Source organism: Gavialis gangeticus, unplaced genomic scaffold (assembly GCF_001723915.1).
Source record: "Gavialis gangeticus isolate Ggan-Ray unplaced genomic scaffold, GavGan_comp1, whole genome shotgun sequence".
In the NCBI taxonomy this organism is placed as follows: Eukaryota; Metazoa; Chordata; order Crocodylia; family Gavialidae; genus Gavialis; species Gavialis gangeticus.
Genome location: NW_017728992.1, coordinates 68,180,044 through 68,203,189, shown reverse-complemented (window position 1 = coordinate 68,203,189; position 23,146 = coordinate 68,180,044). Strand labels below are relative to the sequence as shown.

Genomic DNA, 23,146 nt, shown 5'->3' with positions numbered 1-23,146 from the left:
TGCTGCTGAGTTTTGAAACCGTGGGGGAGAAAGAACCTTCACTGGCCATTTGTTTCATTGTCAGTGGCATTTATCAGTCCATGTATTTCTCAAAAGAAAACCCCAGAAACTCACGGTGTAAAATTAATTTCATTTTGAACCTGCTGAATTAAGAGAACAGGAGCAATTGCAGCCCCATCGTTCTATGGTATGGACCTCAGACATACTAGAGCTAGGTCCTTAGTTGCTATAACTGTCTTCACTGTGGTGATGTAACCCACAAAACTGCTTTTCCATTTTGATCCAGTCAGCAGAAATATAATCAACTCATTTAAGCTGCACATTTCAAGATGGAACATTTACATTCCAGGACAAATATAATTTGAGACCTTTCCTAACTAACACTGCTCCTTTTTAATATTTCTATTTAGCTCTTATTGTATTTATTATAGATTAAAAGAACTCAAAACACTTTATACAAGTAGGTAAATAGCAATACCTCCCTTTTAATGGTGGGAAGACCAAGGCATAGAATGGTGATATGGTATCCCTAAGCTAGTACTGGACTGTTTTCAATCAGAATCTGTTTACTATTTTCCCAGTACCTTCTCCACTGACCCATGTTCCCTTCCTTATAAACAAATTAAATGAGATTGCCTGGCTTCCAGCAAGTTATTTATATGATTTCTTGCTTGGGCAGAGCATGAACAACTCAACCACAGACCTATCTTCTATGTTTTCTTCCTCCCACTATCCAAAGAGGCTTTTGTAACTTCTTTCGAACACTGGGCACAGGTTTGAAGGAAGGAAAATTAAAGGAGAGAACTAGATATTTTTTTTTCTCCTAGATGGTCACCATGTGTGGGAAATGGAAGCCAAAACTGACAAAGAAATGTGTAAGCCAGTAAGTATGCCTAAATATTTTAACTTCAAAGAAAAGAAAAATGCTACATTTCTCTAGCACTCTTTTTCTGCAGAGGGCTTTCAAAGACACAGTTTTCTTCCCCTGAAATAGACAAGGTTGGAAGTCCTTTTTTGAAGGGAATGGGGCAATTTCATTGCACCAAGGTTAACATTTTTGTGTTCACATTTGAGGCCCTTCACGAATCTCAGCTCCTGTCAGCTTGAACACTCTTGAGTCTGACCTTCCCAGTTCCATCAATGAAAAGAGCCATGTCTTTCCCGTCATTAGAAATTCACACAAATGTCCCTAGGCTGTCTTCCAGGGCTGGCCCTTATATAGGCAAGTCCCTCCCTTGAACTTACTCATGAGGCTATTACATTTTCCTCTGTCAAATCTTGGCTTAAGACCCACCTTGACATCCCTGAATAGGAAATGAAAGAAATGCTGAATACTGCTGAAAATCAGGCTTTTTTTTTTTTCAAGAATCTAACCAAACACTGACTTTGGGTACATGGGTTTAAATATTTTGTCTGGGGAGCAAGTGAAGGACCTAGCAATGCCATGCTCAGGATGGTGAAAACAAAAAGCTGGATGACTGATGTGGAAAGGAAAATAATTCGTTGAGTGCTAAGGAGAGACGTTTAAGTTGCCCATAATGTAGAGTACCTTGGCATATACCAGGTTTTTGGCACTGGGAACAATACACCACTATCAGTCAGAATTATACTCGTACACTGACACATTACCAGTCCTTGCTAAAATCCCAACCCTGCATTTCATCCCTTGAAAGCCAGTCCTGAGAGGACAGTTATAGGCATCCTTGCCAAATTGTTCATCCCATGGTACTTGTATCAGGACATTAGAGCAGCACAGACATTTAGAATGTAGTGCTTTCTCAGCCACCCTCTTCTAACAAGCATCACCCAGTAGTGTGCAACCTGAGTCTCATCACCCTGAAAATAACCCCTGAAGTATAAGGCCATGGCAAATAATATCTACAAACCCCATAGCTTTGGTACAGCTTTGCTTATCCTATGTTCAAGCTTCTGACTGCAACAAACTCATGGGTGAAGAAAAACAGATCTAGAACGAGCTGCAGGGACCTCTAACCAAAAAGATCACAAAAGGAAATCTAAGCTACAGGCTTTCCTATCAGTGGGTATGCCATGACAATATTCCTCTTTGGGAGCTCAGAAGTGAAATTTGCAAATGTTGATGCACACATATAAATGTGCAGTAAATCTGTCATAGCTATGTACTGATTTTCTCATGTGTCTGTTTTGATAGAATTCATTGGTTGTGGAGATCCCACCTTTCCGAAATCAGAGGATAACCAGTCCTGTTCAGGTCAATTTCTATGTCTGCAATGGAAAGCGAAAGAGAAGCCAGTACCAGCTTTTCACCTATCTTCCTGCTAATGGTAAAAATATATTTCACAATTCAGGAGTTGAAAACTAGAGATCATGTTCTTTGTTAAAAAGATGCAAGACAGAATGTAACTGAATTCCATAGCATGCTGTTTAGGGCTGTAAGTGATGCTATGTGATGAAAATGTAAACTGCACCACCTTTTAATCCACTTCTTGCAGAAAAGGCCCTCTACGTAAATTATGGTTTTTGGTGATTTCTGCTCTCTGGATTGTTGGGGAAAACATTATATTACATCTGGAGTGTGAAACCTGTGACTACAGGGGAACTCTGGATTGTGCCAGTGTTTATACCTGATCTATCTGTAGAAGAGGTCTTTTGGTGTATTATGAGCAAGAGTGAAGCCTTTATAGCAAAAAGCAACATTTAATGCACCTGCAAGTGCACATGCACATATACACAAATATGTTTTTAAACTGATGAAGTGCCCCTCAAGCCTCTTAGGATGCTTCTGTTTCACTTTCCAATCCCAGTGTTGGGGGTATGACTGAGATGTAGGCAGTCAGGGCTTGACTCTAGAGGGGTCACAATCCAGAGAGTTAGGAACAGACAAAGTCAAGGAAGCAAGAGTGGTATCTAGTGACGGGGATCAAGAGCAGGCAGGTAAGGGACTGGGATGTATGCAGTCACCCTGGGTAGAACCATGAGCCACAGGAGAATCTCAAATAGGAGACAGGAATCCGGTCTGAAGCCACTAGCCTTTTCAACTTTGCATGAAGCAGGAATCAAAGCAGGGTACAACAAAAGCTAAGTAAAACTTGCATTATGTTAAATGGCTTTAAAAAACTGCAAATATTATAAATGAAATTCTATGAAATACAAATTCGTAATGTCACATAAATCTAGGATGAAGGCAGTTCAGATTTTTACCATGTTTTTAATTTAAATAAATCATAATACATTAACTGGGAACTTGATAGCAGCAACTTGGTTTTTAAACTTTCCAAGAAAGGCCCTGTGAAGTGGGTTGACCCATGTTTGAGTGAACCAGCCTAATTATGCATATCATCTCTGCAGCACATAACCCCATGTATATTGAAAGATTGTGCAGATCTTTAGGATGAAAAGGGAACAGTAATTATTCTCTCATTTTTATTATTATTACCTTCAGCAACACAAAATTTTGTTATAATAGCCAAAGAATAACGTTTCTCCACCCATTATGCTTACACAGACATTTCAAATTCATGTCTGTTGTTAACAGTTAGTTTTACTACAGTGTTTTTCTTCAAGCAACAGTACCCCTTTCTTCTTCATCTATGTGGACCTGATTTACTTATGCTCTACACTTTGTGAAATAACTTGCACCAGTGCAAAGTGGGTGTAGAATACCACCAACATCATTTGATAACACTCTGTGTTCACTTTACACTCTCTGTGCACTAGTGTGAATAACTCCACAAATTATAGGTGATGGAGAATCAACCCATTCTTTATTTTTTTAAAATTGCCACATATAATAATGTCCTGTTTTTTAAACATTGAGGGCACTTTTACACATGCTCAGAGGGGGAGGAGGCAGGTACTTTAATTAGACTGGCTCTGAGAGCAGTCTAATTAAAGCGCCACAGTGTCTCATGTATTAGCATCCCCACACTTCAAAATGGCAGTAGGGGCACTTGAACTAAAGTTCGTTGAATGAGCTTTCATTCAAACAGCCCCGCCACCATTTTGAAACATGGAGACGCTAATACACAAGATGTGGAGGCTGGCTGGAGAGCTGTATTAATAGCTATGTGCTCAATTAATAGAGTTTGCTCCAACATGCTGTAATTACAACACATTGGAGCAGCCCTGCAGCACATGTACAGGCATCCTGAGAGCCTAGTTCTCTGTTCTGCCATGCTGGTTTTGTGCCTGCGTAATTCCATTGACTTCAATACAGCCTTAGTGTATAGGTGCTAAAGTTAAGGGTTACACTGAGTTAAGACAGTGAAGAACTAGATGATAATATAGAATACAGGTCTCCTTAATCTAGTTTTCCATTCCATTGCACCCATTTTACATCATTTTAAGCAAGCATACTGATTTACTTGTGTATTCTCTTATGTTTATGGAAGTGATGAGGACAAATATATTTTTGTAATCATTTGAAATGATTCAAAGTATTATAAGGATTGTGTGTATTGCATAAATTGAAGTTTTGTATTCATGTTATCTGTGGTTGTTTCCATTATGCCTTTACACCTGACACTAATCATAGTTATTCAAGAATCTGGCTCAGTTTATAACTGAATTCAGACATTTAAAATGCTCCATTTTTAACAAGCTTTTTTAGGCCGCACTGGTTTATCTAACTTCTTTCACAAGCTTCTCATAGCTTGCCAAGATATTGAAAACTAAAGTTGTACTCATCAAGAAAACATTATGAGCCAGCAACCACTGTATGATCTAGGTAAAAAGCTTTAAAGGTTTTCAGCAGTATTTTGGTCCATTTAACACCCCTTGATTTGTTCAAACAAATCCCACCAAATGTAGAGGCTTTAGGTTTTTAACAAGCAAATGTCAAAGTAATCATCAAGTATTAGACATGGCTTTACACAAATCAGATAGTGTGTCATACGCTCTTTCTGGTTTTGTGCTTTATAAGTCAAAATGCTAACATTTCATAGTTTTCCACAGTTTTACTTATTTCTGAGCAGTAGAGATGCCTAAAGAACAATATGATATGTTACACAAATGAGCATTTCTGGAGCAGTAGCATAACTAGGGCAAGGAGAACAGCGCACCTCACTAAGCGTGTATCTGCAGGGAGTGAATGGAGGGAGTGGAATCGTGTTCCCCACTCCCACCCCAGGTAACCTTGTGGCCTCATGCCCAATATGTATGTGGAGAGTGATGAGGGAGCAAACAAGGCACCATCTCATAGGGAGCTTGGGCACAGGGCTGCTACCACTGAAGTGGAGTTAACGCTCCTATGACAGTGGCAGCTGCAGCAATACCCTGGAAAGGAAAGCCTTCCCTTTCCATCATCTACATCCATGTGTCCATCCCTCTCTTCCTCCAAATTGTCTATAGTGGTAGGGATCATCCTCCCTCCCCCCTGACCTAGGCACTCAATAAACTGCCTATGCCTCTGTCCCAGAGCAAGGCACCCCATATGTACTAGGGTCTAATTCAGGAGTGGGCAATTATTTGGGCCCGTGGGCCACGTAGGGAGTTTTGGTAAACTGTTGCAGGCTGGGTCAGCACTTACCCCCCAGCCCTGCACAACAGCTCACCAAAACTCCTTAAGTGTCTCCTTAAGTGTCTACACATCTTGGATCTACCTCTACTGAATATGAACTGTTTCCAGATCTCACTTTGTTGTTCTCAGATATAAATTACAGGGATGTTGATCTTTTCCTAATGACATTTTGTTTCAGTACTACTACAATAATATGCAGCACTGAGCTATTATACATCAGTTTTATCCTAACTCTGCGGGCTTTAGGCTCTTGAGGCTATTCACTGAACATATCTGTCACCCGGAATCTAAGTAATTTCCTTAACCTTTTGGTGTAGATTAGTCCACACACAGCTTGTGTGGTAAGACTTAATGCATTTTTCATTACTACACTCCAGTAGCATACCACAACTCCTATCCAGTGTCAAAACACTGCAACCAGGAAACCTATGTAAAGCAAGATAGGAATACCCTTGAATTTTCCATCTTAAAAAAATAACCTTCACTCTAGCTGTTTTTTCACAGTTGCTCCATAGCCTTTATTAGTATGCAACAGAATGATGTTTATGTAAAAACATTAGTCAGCCCTGCATTTGCATTGGAACATTGTTAATAAGTACACTAAATATTTGTTTTCCATGTTTATGTAAGATTGGATATAGTTTTGTTTATGTGAGTTAATTGTACCATTAGCACAAATATTTCTGTTAAGAAGAATAGTCATCTAAAATTAATAGTCATAATCTGTAGATTTTGGGGAATTAGCTAATCTGGAAGAGATTATAAAGCATGTGAAGCCATTAAAATGTATGCTACAGTTACAAATCGATACAGGCTGTGCATGCTTCAGTTAAGGTCTAGCAAAGACTAGTTCTCTTTGTCAGAGGCAGGGTTTTAAAGTTGTCTAGTTTCATGTAATTTCAGCAAGAGTGGAGAAAATTTTAAGAAATGCATTAAATATGAAGTTTTATGTCTAAGTTTGTTCGGATTTCTTTTCAACAAATACAATACACTGAAAATGAAGGAAGCCTTCCTAGGATTTTCTCTCTTACTACAAGCAGCATAGTGATGTCTGTGATCAGTGTATTATCTGCTGAATGTTGCCCTAAAAGCTGGTGAACAGAAAAATATATTGCTCAAGCATCCTCTTTTTATTTAATTTTGGTTATGTAACATTTCTTAACAAACCAAGGGAAACGATCAATGACTGTATGCATTGGTCCAGGAAAGCTTACTGAGGTGAGGAAATGTTAGAGATTTCAAACTGCCTCTGACAATAAGATCTGGAACACAAAATACAAGAAATTCTAATCTCTGATCACTAAAGTTAATTGCACCAAAGCTTAATTAGCCTGAATTTTACTCTCAGACACACAGAAAACTATGTTGACTTCAGTGAAATTATATCAGTGTAAATGAGATCACTGGTTGGTTTTAAAATCACTATATATGCTTTTTGATGTATTAAATACAAGGAACATTGGCAATTACACAGGGCATTATCATTTTGAACATCTGAGCATATCACTTCTAGCACAGGGAATACAACTGTCATTACCTAGGAAGGACAGAGACCTTCAGAAATTTGCAAGATAAATTTTGTGAGCCAGATTCTTGCCTAGATCCATTACATTCTGTAATCTTCTGTTTTCTTTGCCCCAGTTAAACTATATTAGGATATAAGATGCAAATATTTGGTGTGTGTTCAGAGATTTTTTTAAGGAAGAATTTTATATTCTATAGATTAACTGAAAAGAAGAAAGGGTGGTGTGCCTCTTGCCTCTTGCATCTTTGAGTGACACTGTTCCACTTAGGCTGTTATATCTAATTAATTATTCAGAAAGAGTGCTGATCCATATAAGCGTTAACCCTAGTACTTTTATTACTAGGATTTTGATATGCAGAGTGATCTTTATTTAAAAATGTAATGTGCTGGCTGCATTTTGAGACATTTGCTTCTATATATGTGGGGCCTGATTTTGAAAACAGGGCCAGATTTTCAAGTGTTTAGCACTCACAAAATTGGACCAAATTTTTCTAAAGAGCTGTGCTTTCTTTAAGCTACCTAAATAAGCACTCAGTGCATGGAGCTCTTTTGTGAAATTGGTGCCTAAAAGGGGCATTAATTCTTTTGAAACTCTCGCTCTGCCATGGGGAGCCAAACCATCCTGAAAACCTGGCCCTTGGTTACTAGATGCATCTTATTCTGTTGGGGCATTGCACTATGAAAGGGATGAAAGTTCTTAGTTTGCTTATGAAAATGGTGAGCAGTGCCTACTGCTTGGTTTTTGTGAGCATCCTACTTACTTCCTGCCCTTGGTCTAAAATTATCTCTTGACTATGCCCCAGATGAGTACAATCAGCAGTTTTCTAGTGATTACATTTAGCAGCCCCGCCTCTGTTTCGCCTCACCTCTTCCACCCGCAGCTCACTTTCTAAGTTAAATGCTACATTGGTCACATTTACCTGAAAACAATAAAATGAGGATGTGAAGCATGTGAGACGGAGTACAGCTTCAGCTGTTAGCGAGACAGAGCACAGCTTCAACTGATAGTCCCCTGACACGCTGCAGCTTGGAACTTTTGTTGAACTTTCATATTTAACCTTTCTACGACTGCAAAATGATCATAGGCTTGCAGGGGCAACGCAGGCCAAATCCTGTGGCCAGGTTATAAAAGTCTCATAAAACATACCAGGATATGTAATATAATCATTGTAGAGGTTGTTAAAAGAAGTTATTCTGCTGTGAATTTGCAATACAAGATGGGTGAAAGTGCTAGGAATGGGAGAATGGAGTGGGGTTTACGTAGAACAATGTGATATGATTGACAAGCAAGGGGTGTTGTAGAGCCTGGCTTGCAGAGGCCCTTAGGAAAGCTGCTGACTGACACAGACAGCACTCATGACAAGCAGGCAGCTAAACCAAAGGCAGAAAGAGAAAGTAACAGCTGCTACTCCTGCCACACAAAAGACCCTCGTAGAACTCATACAGATAGTTCACCACCTACTCAGAAAGCCAGAGACACTGGCAGGGTGAATGTGCCTGAAAATGGGTATAAATTTTATTTATACCATTCAAAAGTCACCTTTCTGCTGCCACAGCAATGTAAAAAGGCCTGGATGTATCTGGGAATCAGGCCCAAATTCTCATATAGGTATGAAGATATATTTTCAGCATTGACAAGCGCAGGAAGCAACAGATTCCTGAAGGATGTGTTGTGAAGTCTGCTCAAATCAAAGCAGAACTGGAAGGAAGGAGGTTTGCCTGGAGGGGATTTTTCTCTTAGGTGAAAATATGAATCATGATTGCTCATTTTTACTCTACGTGCTGTTATAATTCATTTCATTTTGGCTGCGAAGTGGCTGAGTGTTACTTTTGACATTTAACAGGGTAACAAAAAACAGGCAAGGCTTTGTTGGAGTCCTTTTTCCAGTGAACAGGATCTCTAACTTCATCATAACTGGGTCTTCAACCATTTTTGTCTCATCTGAGAATCGGGAGAGGATGGGGAATCTCACTTTTGATCCTTTTTTCTTAGTGTTATGCTGTCATGGGTGGGGGGGAGGGAGGAAGGTTGCATGTAGGGTTAGGTCCCTGGCAAAGTCATCAATACTTCACTTAAATAAGAATCCCCTTTGCTGCTGGTCAGGAGCCACACCTCATTTGCAGATGGCAGTTGTCCTCTTTTCAAATAAGGAGATAATGGCAGCAAACTAACCAAGTAGTGCCAGCATCCAGTGCTACATCTTCATCCGGATGGTCTCCTTGAGGGATCAACAAGGAATACTACTTGATGGGACTTCTTTTGATGGATTATGGTGGAGAAGTTAAGGCCATACTGTGCCACACATTAACTCACACTGAGCAAAAGCTTCCTTCACATATAGTCTCACTGATTTCTAAGGTACTAATCAACCCAAGTTAGCATGGCAGGATCTGGCCTATTGTTCTTATCCTCCCACTAACAGTGTTTTAACGGCAGTAATTTGCCACCCTTACTTCCTGTGTATTCCCCCTGGCTTCACACATCTGAGTGTTAGAGAGGTTGAGCCTGGGATCTTTCAATTAGTTTAAAAGCCAAAAGGTAAACCCTTCCATAAAGGCAATGAGGTTTAGAATTACAGGGACTGAATTACATAAGAGGTTTATTTTTGTTCTCCTCGAGTGGCTGATTATCATAATTAATCTAGCCCTTTGATTGATCCAGACTGGGATGCTGTTCTGGTGGTTGCACTGGATTAAATATACATGAGAGAGGCACTTGGTTATGGAGGAGGACTGTGTAAGTTTCTGAAGGAGAAGAGTGTGTAGGAGCTAAAATAGCCCAGAATAATCAAAATTAAAATATTCTTTCAAGAGGGCTAAACTATAATTTGCTGTAAGAGAGCCAGATTCCCATTTAGGTAACAATATATAGCCTGCATGGTGGCAGGGGGGCGGGAAATGTTGTGGTGTATTAGAAAGTAACTATTGATTGGCCAATGAATTCTTCATTAGAGCAAGTTGCACTCTGTGCATTACTGTCTGCTAGCTTAAACCACCAAGTTCTTTGGAGAGAAAGAGACCCCAGATGAGAGCAGAGCACACAAGAAGCCTGGGGCATATAAATATTTATAGTGTACAAAGTGAAGCTTATGAACCAGTTAACTACAATTCCTGTGTTTACATGATGAAAAATATACTTGTTTTATTGTGACTCTGATCTGAATGTACAACTTCCATCAATAAATATTCCTTTATTCCAACAACCTCCTTAAAGATTACTTCCCACACTGCTGCCTGTTTACAATAGACTGCATAAATTATGGCTGCCTCCACATTAATGCCTTTTGGGCACTCTGCCCACAACTTTCATTTTACTATTCAGATCTCCTTGAAGGGAAAGCAGACAGTGGTGGGGGGGAGGCATAAGCAATGTTAAATCCCTTGATTCAAGGCTTGACCATATTGCAGAAGAAAGGAGCTTGAATCACACAACTCTGTATTTGAACATGCACAAAGTATTGAATTGACCCCCAAAACTCATCTTGCCCAGTATGACACACATTTGCTCAAGCTTCCACCTCACAATAGGACATACAGCAGAATATTATGCAGTGAGAACACCAGTGAAGCTGGCAGATAAGCTGTTGACATTGGGAAGAATATCTTAAATGAAAGCCACTAGTGTTACTTTTCTTTCCTTGTTAAGCCAAATCATCCTTCTTTCATGCATCAAAAGGAGTGTTTGCCATAACAAGATATGACCTCAAGAAATCCCATTTCAAACCTAAAACTAATCCAATTCAGTCAGACATCTAGTTCCATTTCATAGCTTTCAAGCAACATTCCAACTGCTCAAGCCATATTATATTTGATTGCAGCTGGTTCATACAAGTAAGGAAAAAGCATTTGGAGGCCTTAGAGAGGCTGAAAACAGTAAAGTTTTGTTTAAAGACAGCAAGCTGTAACTTGTTTCAGGTGTCCTGCAATTTTTTAAAGGAAGAAAAAATCATAATTTGCAAAGTTGCATGATTGATGTCTTCTGACAAAAAATGAACCAGATCTCTTGGAACTCTCTCCCCCCCCAATTCCCTATTCAAAGAAACATAATACATACCCTATCTCCATTACTAATATACACAAATAAGATCCCCCAGGACTACCCCCCAGTTTTAACAAGTGTGCATGTGAACCTACAATACATAGTCTCTTGCTTTCATTTGGATATGTGTTGAACAACCTAATAGTTTAACAGCAATTGAAAAGCATATGGTAATTGAATTAACTGAAAAGCACTTTCTAATCAGATAATGGTGCTGCGTGAGATCATAGACAAAGATGTATGTATGAGGTTTCAATCTGTTTAGATAGTATGCTTATACACACTTATGCATGTACATCGGAGCCCATAAAATCATGTATATGTAAAAGCAAAGAGGGCAGTCATGGGTTATAGCTTTTCTAATGGTGATTAGGAGAAACAGCTAATCAACTTTGAAAGGAGTCTTGGCTCTTTCTCTAAATAGAGACAGCAATTGTATGAACCCACTAAAACAATAATTATCTGGCAGAAGTAGGAGTTAGGAACATGATTCTAATCTCACTGGTTTTATATCAGTGTAAGGCTATTGACTAAACTAGGGCCTTGTCACATGGGACACTTAGTATGGGTTCAAAATGTGTGGTGTTAAAGTTTGACCATGTCCCAAGCAGTCACACAATAATGTTTATCATGATCTCTAACATGCACAGCTCACTGATTGTCAGTTCCAGCCTCGGTGCTGCACCAGAGTTTTGAACCAACTTTGAGCTATCCTGGGGCTGGGACTGACAATCAGCCGATTGTTGGTTCCCTGTTCTGGAACCCTGTAGGGTTGGAGGCACCTGGCTTTCAATTTGATCCTGAAGGAATCTGACAAGTGAAGGATCCAGTATCCTTCCTTCTGACATGTGTAGCTTTCCTCATCCCACCTGGTACAGCAGAGGGGTCCCTGGCTGACGTCATGATTTGGTAAGGACTGAACGTTACTGAGTGAGGACTGCACGAAGCAGTCTGACTAGAGCTGTTACTTAATTTTATGTGTAGATAACTCATCACACAAAGTTGTAGCTTTGCTACAATATGAGTGCACTTAGTGTGTGTTTCACTGCTTGAACACATGGACACCCATGTTTTATGTGCATTTAACACACATTAAGAATAACTTGCAACATGGTCCACAGAGTCAGTCCTGGTTTATACTGGCATAAGCAAAAGAGATCTTCACAGGTTCTTCTGTTAGCGCCAATCACCTTCACACATGAGGTCAGAACTGAATCTCAAAGCTGTGTACTGTTTGAAATGTTAAATCCCATTATTCCATAAAACATTGGTCTCCAAACTTTTTTGATCGCGCACCCCTATCAGTAAAAAATTTTTGAGCACGCACCCCCAATATATGTATATTTATATAAATAGAAATAGAAGTTATAATATTTTCTTCCCGCACCCCAATGGATCATCCTGCACACCCCCTGGGGTGCGCACACTCCACTTTGGAGACCACTGCCATAAAAGACACAGTGGATCAGATTGTAGCTCCTGCTCTGGCTGCTTTGTGTTGCTGTAGGGATGCAAAACAGCTATAACCCTGGCAGATGTAATCCATGTCCTTTCCTTGTAGGCCTGCTTAAGCAGCTTCTATCTATCCCAACATGTCCCTGGCAGGACATACAGTGTGGCAGAAGAAAGAGAGCCATACTGAGGTTTTCATATTCTCTGGCCCTCCTTACTATCCCTTTGAGCTATGGACTGTCAGATGTAAGTTGGATGCTCTAACTTCTTCCAGAATCTGGCCTCTGTGGACAAAAGGAGAACGAATATGATACAAAACTGGCCTTACCCCCATTCCTTTTGCCTTCTCTGGTCTTGCAACTAAAACAGCTCAACCTGGATCACTGAGCCACATGCACTTATGAAGGACATACTTTTTTGGGCAACAAATCAAATAGTTGTCATTCCCACCCACCGCAGGCATGTGGGCCCTGGCTTTTACAAACAAAGAGGGCAACAGCAATATGGATACGTGGTATATGGCCCATATCAGCAAATGAGTGGTGTACCTTGAGATGGCACAGATCAGCATTTTCTGTAAGTCCAGCTTCAGTCCCTTGGAAATATGTCTTTATTAAAGACAAAAATGAAATAAAGCTGATCAAAACTATAATATATATATATATTTTTAAGTCTTATTTCACCTTCCTTTCCTCAGTTCCCAAGAAGATCCTACAGGGGGTTTTGGAGATTCCTTCCCTTGATGAATTCAGTTAGCTAAGGGAAGATTTTTTTTTTGATGGGCTATGATCCAAAATTTTGGTTCTCTGTGAGTAATTATATCAATTTAATTGTCAGCTCATACATCTGAAAATTATTAAAAGAGTATATTGCTGTATATTGGAGAGGATGGGTGGTCCGAGGACACTATTTTAGGACTCAAGAGATACAGATTCAAGTTTCTACTGCACCAGAAACAGCCTTGGTGAACTTCTGCAAATCATGTAATTGCTCTGTGCCTCTGTTAAATAGGGATATAATAGTTCCCTATCTCACAGGAGCACTGTGAAGAAAAATACATTATAACATGTGAGATACTCAAATACTACAGTATTGGAGGCCAACAGGCATGAATCCAGATGGGGTGCAGTGGTGTGGTCAAAACCCCCTTTTTGGACTGCATTTCAGGAGCAGCAGCCTGGAGCTTTTTTAAGTCCCTGAATCAGGTAAGAATCTGTCTCCTCGCCCACCCAACCCATTCCCATCCATGCTAAGCAGTACCTCCCTTCCCCTCACCTCCCCTGTCCTCCAACACAGCTATCTTGGGGATTGGGAGAGCTCCAAAGCAGTCCTGCCCTGCTCCAACTAGCCTCTGCGGGGAGATGGACTCAGATGGGGACAACAGCATTTGCAATGGCAGACAAATTCTCCCTCCTTGACTGGTCCCCCTGGATGTTGCCTGACAGCTCAGGAGCAGGGAGTGGGAACCTGCCTGTCACCATTGCTGTCGCTGTTCCTTGTGAAGCCTGTCTCCGCATATATCCACATTTCACTAGGTTGGAACAGGGCAGAAGTGGCTAGGGCAGCAACAGTGTTGGGCAAGTCTTCCCTTCTGCACCCAGAGGCATAAATAGAGAGGGAGGGAAATGGGAGGGGAGTGGAGGTGCTGTGAGCACAGTTGGGAAGGGAAGGATGCTGAGAGCAGAGGTAGGGAGAGAGTCTTATCTGATTTGGGGAGTTAAAAAAATACCTAGCTACTGTTCTCCTGGCATGATCTATCTCCTCTGGTGGGGGTGCAGGAAGCTTGGAGTGGTGGATTACAGCCATCCTTGCCATGCAGGGATGTTCCATCAGGTCAGGTTTGAGACACAGTGACAGAGTGCTGTGAGAAAGCAGCTACTGCAAACGGAGTTTAGTCTGTAGGTCTGCCAATCTGTTGTCTTTCACTAACACTGGATTTATTTAAAAATTCTGGCCCTGGGAAGCTTGCCATTGGCTGCAAGAGGACCAAACTATCATCTTTTCATATCCCAAAAAGCTGTTTAAACTGCAAGCAGAAGTGGGTGCAAATCCATCACCATTTCTAAATTAATTAAAATTAGGAGCCTTCCAGGGCAGTAGCAATTGAGACAATAACAGGTGGTGTCTTTGAAGGAATATCTGGTTCCTGATAGAGAGGCTAGATTCTGTTTAGATCAAGTCTGCTTTACAAGGTATTTTTTCAAAGACACAAAATAGCATTTGGAAAATTAACCCACTCAAGAGGTTTGGGCACCAAACTCTAGTTCATTCATCTGAACATTCCAACCTAAATTATTATTATGACACATTGAGCGTGTCTACATGTCGCCCTAAGGTAACATAGCGATCACCTGGGTCTACATGTGATCGGCAGCTATGTTGCCATAGTAGCTTGCTCCCCCAGTATAGCATGCAACTACAGTGACGTAGCGGTGAAATCTAACTGTACACCGCATGCCACAGCACAGTAACTGCCCAAGCTGTACCATGCTTTATTACTTCCAAAAGGAAGGACAAAAGCACGGCATCGTAGCAACGTCACCATATGGCAATGTGTAGATGTGCCCATTTACTCCAAACGTTTAAGAAATGTCTGTGTGTAAGTGACAAAAGAATGGTGTAGTTTTGTGTTTTTAATACAGTAATCACAATTTGTAGATAGGTTCCAGATGCCTACATAATAGTCTTCACCCTAGCTATGCAGCCTAGTTTGTTTGATATGTTGCTATCAAACCAAGGGCAAAAACTAAATACGATCATACAGTAAATGTCTGTACTGATAATACTTGTTGTGGAAGTGTGTATTTGTTAGTTTAACGTTAATAAGGATAAACTTCTGTATAATTTATATGCCACTCTTTTCTCGGTTCTTGTCTATTGATAGTGCCAAAAATCAAAGGTTTAAAAAAGCCCCATCTGGATTGCTAAAGTGTAAAAGCAAACAGACTTTTTAGAATTGTCAAAAATGTATGTAATTTACCTTTAAAAGCTTTCAGGCACTCTGCTCTAAATGTGCATGATTTATTATTTTTCTTCGAAGCATGATATATTAACTTTTTACCTGCTAGAAAAGCCTTCGTTTAAACCCAAGCTTGCAACTGAAGTATTTCTCCCACATTCAAATCCACACAGAGGACCATTGTCTTAATCCTAGTGACTTGGTATGATGTCATAATAGCAGTCTCTCTGAGTAAGAATCAGAGGTAGCTTTGATTTATAGCTCACATTGCTGCCAACACATGGTTCTCAGATATTCAAATTAAATTAGATGACATAATGAAAGAAGTCCAGCAGCCTATGGTGACATTGTCAAGCCACTGAAAAACAATTAGCACAGATTGTTTTTTATCAGACTAATTTAGAACTTTGAACATTGTCATAATTTAATACATTAAATTAAGAAAATTTCAATATTATCAATAGATCCATCTTGTGCATTACAAAATAGCAAATATTTAAAAATAATTAACAATGCAAACTACACCAATATTTCTCTTTCATTTGCTGGTAAAGCCCCAGTTTTGCAAAGATTTGGGATTATGCAAGTAAGTAAAATTATTGCCAATTATTGTATGATGAAGCGTCCTCTTTGCTATTTGCTCTTGTATAAACTCTGACCTCATTGCTGTAATTTATTATTGGCACATCCGACTATGGCAAATTCAGTCCTAATTTTTCATCCTAGTCAGCTAAGAGAGTCTGCAGTACTGAGTATTATCTCTCCACCACAGAGCAACCCTGAGACAGACTGCTTGTTGGCATTTCATACTGCTGCATGAAATTAAAAAATAGTCCAATTCATGCTAAAAATGCTTGTAGATTCTAAACAGCTGCAGGCTTTTCCATTGTTTGTCACTTTTGCCCCAGTTTGTGGCAAGAACCAGTGTCTTGCGGCTGGGAGACTTTTAAAGAAGCCATTTGAGCTGATGATTGATTTAAAATATTTGACACGATCATGTAAAATAGCTTGGGTTAATACAATTTTCTGTTAAATGTTAGTTCTGAGGTTATTAATCATATTCCTGGTATCCCATTACTTTTTCCCCATATACAATATGGGGAGTCTCATGTGTTGGTCATATGAAACAAACCAATATAAGAAACATATGCGTCCTAAAACTGAATGACAGATAAAATGGATAGGGACAAAAATTAACTTTGAGGCAAATTGTATTTGCTGAGAGATGGATTTGAGAATGCAAACCCTTTATCTGGACTCAGGTAAGACAAACGTAAGACAAAAAGTTTGTGGGTAAGTGGTAACATTGCCCTCCTACTGCTGGTGGCCTGCCATAGCTATTATAAAAACTTGCTGGACTGTTCTCTAGGCTCAAAGAAAATGGCTTCGTAATGCGGGCTGACATTTAAGGGGGCAGATCCTTACCTGGAGTAAATCAATGGAGCTCTGCCAATTTATACCACTTGATAGCCTGGTCTGAAAAGAATTGTAAGGAAAGAAGCATAAATTTTAGCCAACATATTGGACTCTTTTCAGCTCTGTTATGCAACAAAGCAAATTCTTGTAAATTGTTTGAGTAATGTTGTGGTTTCTAGGATAACAAACTAATGCCACAAACAGGATATCGAGTTAAAGTGATAAAACAAGATGTAGTGTACAAAGAAAAAATGGTGTTAGTATTTGGAAGATGTGCATAAGATGTGCCTATTTCTTTGTGTCCTGTGTAATAATGAGCAAAGTAAGCATAAAACTCCACCTTTCTGATTCAGTAGCCTTTTAAATCAGCTTTGCACAGCTATAAATGTATTGAGAATTATCAAGCAGCAAAGAGTCAAACCTATATTCTCATTCAAACTCCATTTGAAAAATATCAGCTGCTGAATGCTTTCAGCCTTCGCTTATTTCACTTGATAGAGTTACATATGTTGGAGAAGCTGAGTTACATACTGCATAAATAAACTGCAGCATGTGGCTTAATGCAGCAATTTGTGGCATATCTGTCCTAGGCAAGTTATAATATAGTTCTAGATTCCTGTAAAGTAGAGAGACAAAAACAAATGTGAATATCAAAGGCTTTCTGTTGATGCATTCAGCTTTGCAAATTTGATTTTTTAAGAAGACTCTTATTGGGTCTAATTCTTCAGACTTGTAATTTGTAAAGATATTTACATTTGTGCAATTTGGAGTAAAAATCAACCTACTGATTTTATAGGTATTTATACAATCATATTGTACGTGTGTAAATTACTATTTTGTGTGCAAAAGCATTGAAGAATCAGGGGTGCATTCCTTAGCAATTTCACCATTAATGCTTTCTTTTGTTCTTCTTCCTCAGTATACCTGCACTAATAATGAAATCAACAGATAAACAAAATACATAGTATTTAATACAAAGGACCTTTTTATTTTACTGGGAAAACAGCTTTAGGGAATGCAATAGACATGATTCAGTTGAGCTAGTTTAAACATGTCAAGCCAGTGTTCTGGTAGCCACTATGTATGTGAAGACATTGTGTTACCCATCACATATGATAATTCAGAGAGCAAGAATTGATGATAAATATAGGGGTGGAATTGCAGCAGCCAATCAATGTAAGTTGCTCTAGCTTGCTTTCTCAGGTAAGGGGATGGTAAGAAAAGCAACAGACAGGAGGCTGCAACTTTATTTTGCATCTTCTTATATTTTTCTCTTCTATTGCTTTTCCTGCTTTAAACTCACTCTTCTGCCCCACCACATCCTGTAAGTTACACCTCCTCTTCATTCTAGGCTGTAATTTACCAATGTCTTACTCCAGTTTTATACCACTGCACCTCTTCTACTAGACACAGTACTAGTACACCAGTAAGCCAGCCTGCCCCACAATTCCAGGTCAGTGTCATCATGGTGAATGGCATTAAGGCTGATGTAGAACTGGAATATTGTATAGTGAATTGGGTCCTTGTTAAGGGATGGACCATTGGTCCCTGTCCCATCTGATGTGACAATACAAAACAACTGAAAAGGGACAGTCAAATATTTCCACTGCTATCACCCAATACAGGAGAATCCTTGGATTGTGCAGAGCTGAGATAGTTGCTTTCAGGCCACTGCCTCTTACCCTCCAGCATCTCCAACGGGGAGTTAACCATGGTCAACTCTGCCAGGCGTCAGCTTGGTGTCACTGAGGATGGATGTTTGACTTATGGAAACACAGCTTTCATCACCATTACCTTACTTCTGAACATGGTCCTGATTGTGTTTATCCTTTTAAAAATGTTCTAAAGGTAGAAGCAAAGAAATACGTATTGGTAAGCAGGGCAACAAAGGTATAAACTGTAAAAGGGATGAGAGAGATCAGCCTGCAATCCTGAATCAGTGGGGCATGTCTAAATGTGCACTTTAATGTGCAGTAGCCTGTTTTACTGCACATTAAAGCATCACATAAAAAAACCCTGCTATTATGCTAATGCACAGTAAAATAGGCCACTGTCCATTAAGCGTCACTTTAAAACTGTGAGCGGTTGTTACTGTGTATTAAGGCAGCTAATGCGCATTTGTTTAGTACCTTACATTGGAGGTACTAAATTTACTGCACATAGGGGAAAGCGCCTTAATGCACGTGTAGACGTGCCCAGGGTCCCTTAGTACTTCTCCTCCATATGCAAGCTTGTCAACAGCCCCATCATAGGTTTTAATGAATGAGACACTCCAAGGACCATTGAACACTGAATTGTTAGTGGATGAGCCTGGAATTATTTAGCACAGGTGTTTCTATAGCTGTGATATATTGGGGAAATTGAATGTTCAACAACCATCATATTTCCAGCTGTGCCAGGGTTAATGTTAGTACAGTGAATCTACTGTTAAATATGTGAAAGTGTTTGCTGGTGCAGAACCTTGTTAAAAGTATTTTCTTACAGAATCTATGCTTCTATGTTTGCCTAGGTGTGTTTCTTCAGTCTAGCATTTCCACAAAGGGTGTAATATAGTTTTTACAAAGCTGTCACTGAAATCCTGGAATATCCTCCCAGCAACCAAGAAGATTGCTAGTCATTTTAACTAGTGTGCAGCACACGAGCAGGTGAAAATAGGATTATGAGGAATCTGATGACAGTCCATTATCCATAATACATTAATCTTGAGCAGTGCTTGTGCATCTGTTACATATTTAAGCATGTTTTTACTAGTGGCTCTAGAAATCTTGAAGCAAATGTTGCAAGGATCTATATGTAAAAGAACATAAAAGGAGCAAAGTTAACAAGGGAACAGGGAGTTATAAAATGAGGGTAGTGAAGTCCAGTCACCAGAAGGACAAGTTGTGAGATTCTTAAAAAGTTTTACATACACATGCACATGTGTATGCGCACACACACACATTAAATTATTAAATGGACTAGGAGTGCTTGTGTGGATTTGAAAACTCTCACACACCATGCTGTGAGCTGAATTGTGAGGTCAAATTACCCAAAAGTGTTTTATGGGTATCTTTTATGCCATAGCGGGTCAGTTATATTTATACTCTACTGGGTATTGTCTGCTATTGCCATAAATTTCTAACAATGCCTCTAAGCTATGAAAGTCTCTTCAGATCTTTCCTTGGGAAAGAAGATAAATACTAACATGCATCCAGACCCACAGATACCTGCATTAAAATTGAGTTTGGATAGAGCAAATATGTTTAAACAAACTCAGCTAAATCATGCAATGGCCAGCCTGGCCTTCCTAATTTACAGTATACCTGATTTAAGATGTGCCCCTCTCCCCTTGCATTGCCATCGTGATAGTTAGTATTTAGAGAAAGACTTAAACCTTCATTGTTGAAAGTCTACTGAAGTGAAAAAGTGACACATCACTTTTCATGAACTGTCAGTCTCAGAGATAGGAGGGCTTTCTCTCCATAATTGGTATAGCTTCTTTCGCACTGTTTTGGGTCATTAGATGGAGTAGGTATTTGTATGCAATATGAATTGGATTTATCTTGGTAGATGGAGTCTGAACTAAAGTACTGTAGGACCTGGATTGGCAGTTCGGATCCAGAAGTTGGATCCAACTTGTTGAGTACTTTATGCTCTTTGGCTGCATAGTAAGAAGCAGAGATTAAATACAGACGTGGAAAGGGTGGGGGGGGTGAGGCAGGAATTATATTCCTGCTCTGTCAAGAGAAGTCTTATAATTAAAAACTTCTTGTACAGAGTAGTTTGTCATTTATATTTGCAATTTTATTTTTGCCGAACTCTAAAGGCCCCATCTCTACCTTTTCATGCACAAGTTTACCAAATGTGCAGACATTTATCAAATAGGCCATCAGTAGCAGTAGAAATGCAGTAGTACATCCAAGTTAAAATTTTTGCTTTGATTGCTACAAATCCATGGAGCCCTTGGGTCCAAAGCTTCTACTGAAGCACAGCTATTTGCAAATAGATTTTTATAGCACATTAGTGCTGGAGGAGAGTCCAAAGAAAATAGTCCTTTTCAATATTAGAACCAGCTGTGACTTTCTTGTGCTGATGACTCATTCATTTTTTTTATAGGGTGGGAGAACTAGGCAAAAGACACACAGAGTCTTATTCAAGACGTTGTTTGTTTTGCAAAGGGTATCCTAGCCACAAGCCAACTTGATCATACCAATGTGCAACTCATGTTTATTTAAAACTTTTTTTCTTTTAACAGTTCCAATTATAAAAACAGAACCCACTGATGACTATGAACCTGCTCAAACCTGTGGACCAATGAACCAAGGATTAAACCCTCTCTCTAAACCATACTACAGCCAACAGATCATGATGCCTCCTGATCCTGGTTCGTGCCTTGTGGCTGGCTTCACTTCCTGTCAGCAGAGAAACACTGTGATGTCATCCTCTCCCAACTCAAGTCCCAAGCTGCATGACCTTTCATCTTCTGCTTACAAGTGCATCACCACCCCAGGTCACGGTCACCTAGGACTTCAGCAGCCCACTGGAGGTGTCCCCACCATACAGGAAGTGCCAAGGCCTATAGTTGTGCACCCAAGCTCTCCAGATCAGTCATCTCACATCATGCTGCAGCCGCAGGTGAGTCAACATCTGAGCAGTAGCTGTTCCCTTGGTTACCAACAAACACTCTATCCCAACAGTCCCTCTTCTCCAGTTCCGTCTGTTACCCAAGAGCCAACCTATTTGCAGTCCTGCAGTCCAACTCACTCATCCATAATGGGTCAGCAGCAGCACCAACTGCCGAAGGTTCAAAGAAATGAATCTCCAACAAACCAACCACTGTCATTGCCAGAGTTGCATGAGGACAGTAATCATAATTTGGCCCCTATTCCTGTAACCATCAAGAGAGAACCTGAGGAATTGGACCAGATGTACCTGGATGATGGTAAGTCTTCCACAGCTGTAGAGGTTTGCATTCAACCATATTGCTATATCAGTGAGTTCTTTTACCTGCCTCCCCCTGCCCCCCTTAGGGATTCTGGTGGAAGAAAGTGCCAATTAACGGCCTGTGGAATGGTGCAGAATTTTGCTCTGATGTTTTCTGGATGGGGAAGAGTTCTGTAATTGTGTTTGCAATAACGAAGCTGTATTATTTAAGCATTAAATGCTGTTAGTCACTGTGGAGCTAGCTGCATGACCAATAGCTACATTGCAATAATCTTAAGCATATGGTCTTGGCTTATGCCTATGCCAGTGACCTGTGGAACTGCAGTGAAAACATATTTAACTTTGTCCCATACATAATGCAGTAAAACTTCACATCTACAAATCTGCTAACTGGAACTAAATGATAAACTGCTCTATTTCAGCTGAGAAAGTTCAAATGGAAAACTAAAGCATGTTCTTCATCGTGGTTTTTCATCCTTGTTGAAAAAAGTTAAGGCTACTTTTCCTTTAGTTCCTATTGTGTATATGTGACTGATTGTTCTAGCTTTTAAGATAGACACACATTTCCACATACACGCACGCGCACACACACAAAATGCATCACTGAAATGTTAAAATGCTGTGACGAACTTGTTAGACTTTGGTTTCCAAGGATTTATTAGCTGACTATAATAATATAGTGGAGTAATCTGGAAATCTATTATATGACCTCACTACTAAGTATTCCGGTAGTACACTGAATTTTCATCTTAGTGCAATATATGAATTCCCTTTCAATAGCCATTTAATTTTTATATAACTTAGTATGTTATTTAAAAAAGAAATGCTAGTGGAATGGCTGTACTGAAATGAATTGGTGCCAAGGAACATCTGAACATGATTGTCTTTGATTACAACAAAAGACAATTCATTGGACTATTTTCCTTTTAATTTAATCATTCTGTTTTAAACAGCATGATACTTACTGAATTAGGATAAAGAGCATGAACATTTTGGATCTTGAATAACAGCAATTTGCTTTTCTCTTCTGGGAAAACGTCTTTCCTTAATAGAGCTCCTGATCAGTTACACGACAGACAGGTCTAAGGAATTTTCCTAATTAGGAAGTCAGTACGTTAGAGTTTTACATGGTTATTATACAACTTCCCTGCAGGTTTTTTTTGTGTCGGGGACAGAGTATTCTTCAATTTGACAAGACAGTCAAATTCTACTACATGCATGCTTCTATGAGAAACAAGATATAAGTCAATGCACACACATAAAATGAAACAAAAATTGGAAAGCCTGATCAAATTAAGGACTTGATAGATGACAGATAAAGGCAGGACAAGGGAC

At 39.6% G+C, this 23,146-nt stretch overlaps 1 protein-coding gene across 3 annotated transcripts in view; it reads left to right on the top strand.

Annotated features, from left to right (window-relative positions):
- The window catches only part of NFATC1 (nuclear factor of activated T-cells 1), a 157,247-nt gene that overhangs the window by 90,942 nt on the left and 43,159 nt on the right, over positions 1 to 23,146 (top strand). For 2 of the 3 annotated variants that reach the window (XM_019524065.1, XM_019524074.1), the window contains exons 7-9: positions 828 to 883; positions 2,171 to 2,303; positions 21,123 to 21,809. In XM_019524065.1, the coding sequence (XP_019379610.1) occupies positions 828 to 883; positions 2,171 to 2,303; positions 21,123 to 21,809 (876 nt within the window). The remainder of the gene's footprint in view (positions 1 to 827; positions 884 to 2,170; positions 2,304 to 21,122; positions 21,810 to 23,146) is intronic. The other variant, XM_019524085.1, reaches the window with a different exon arrangement.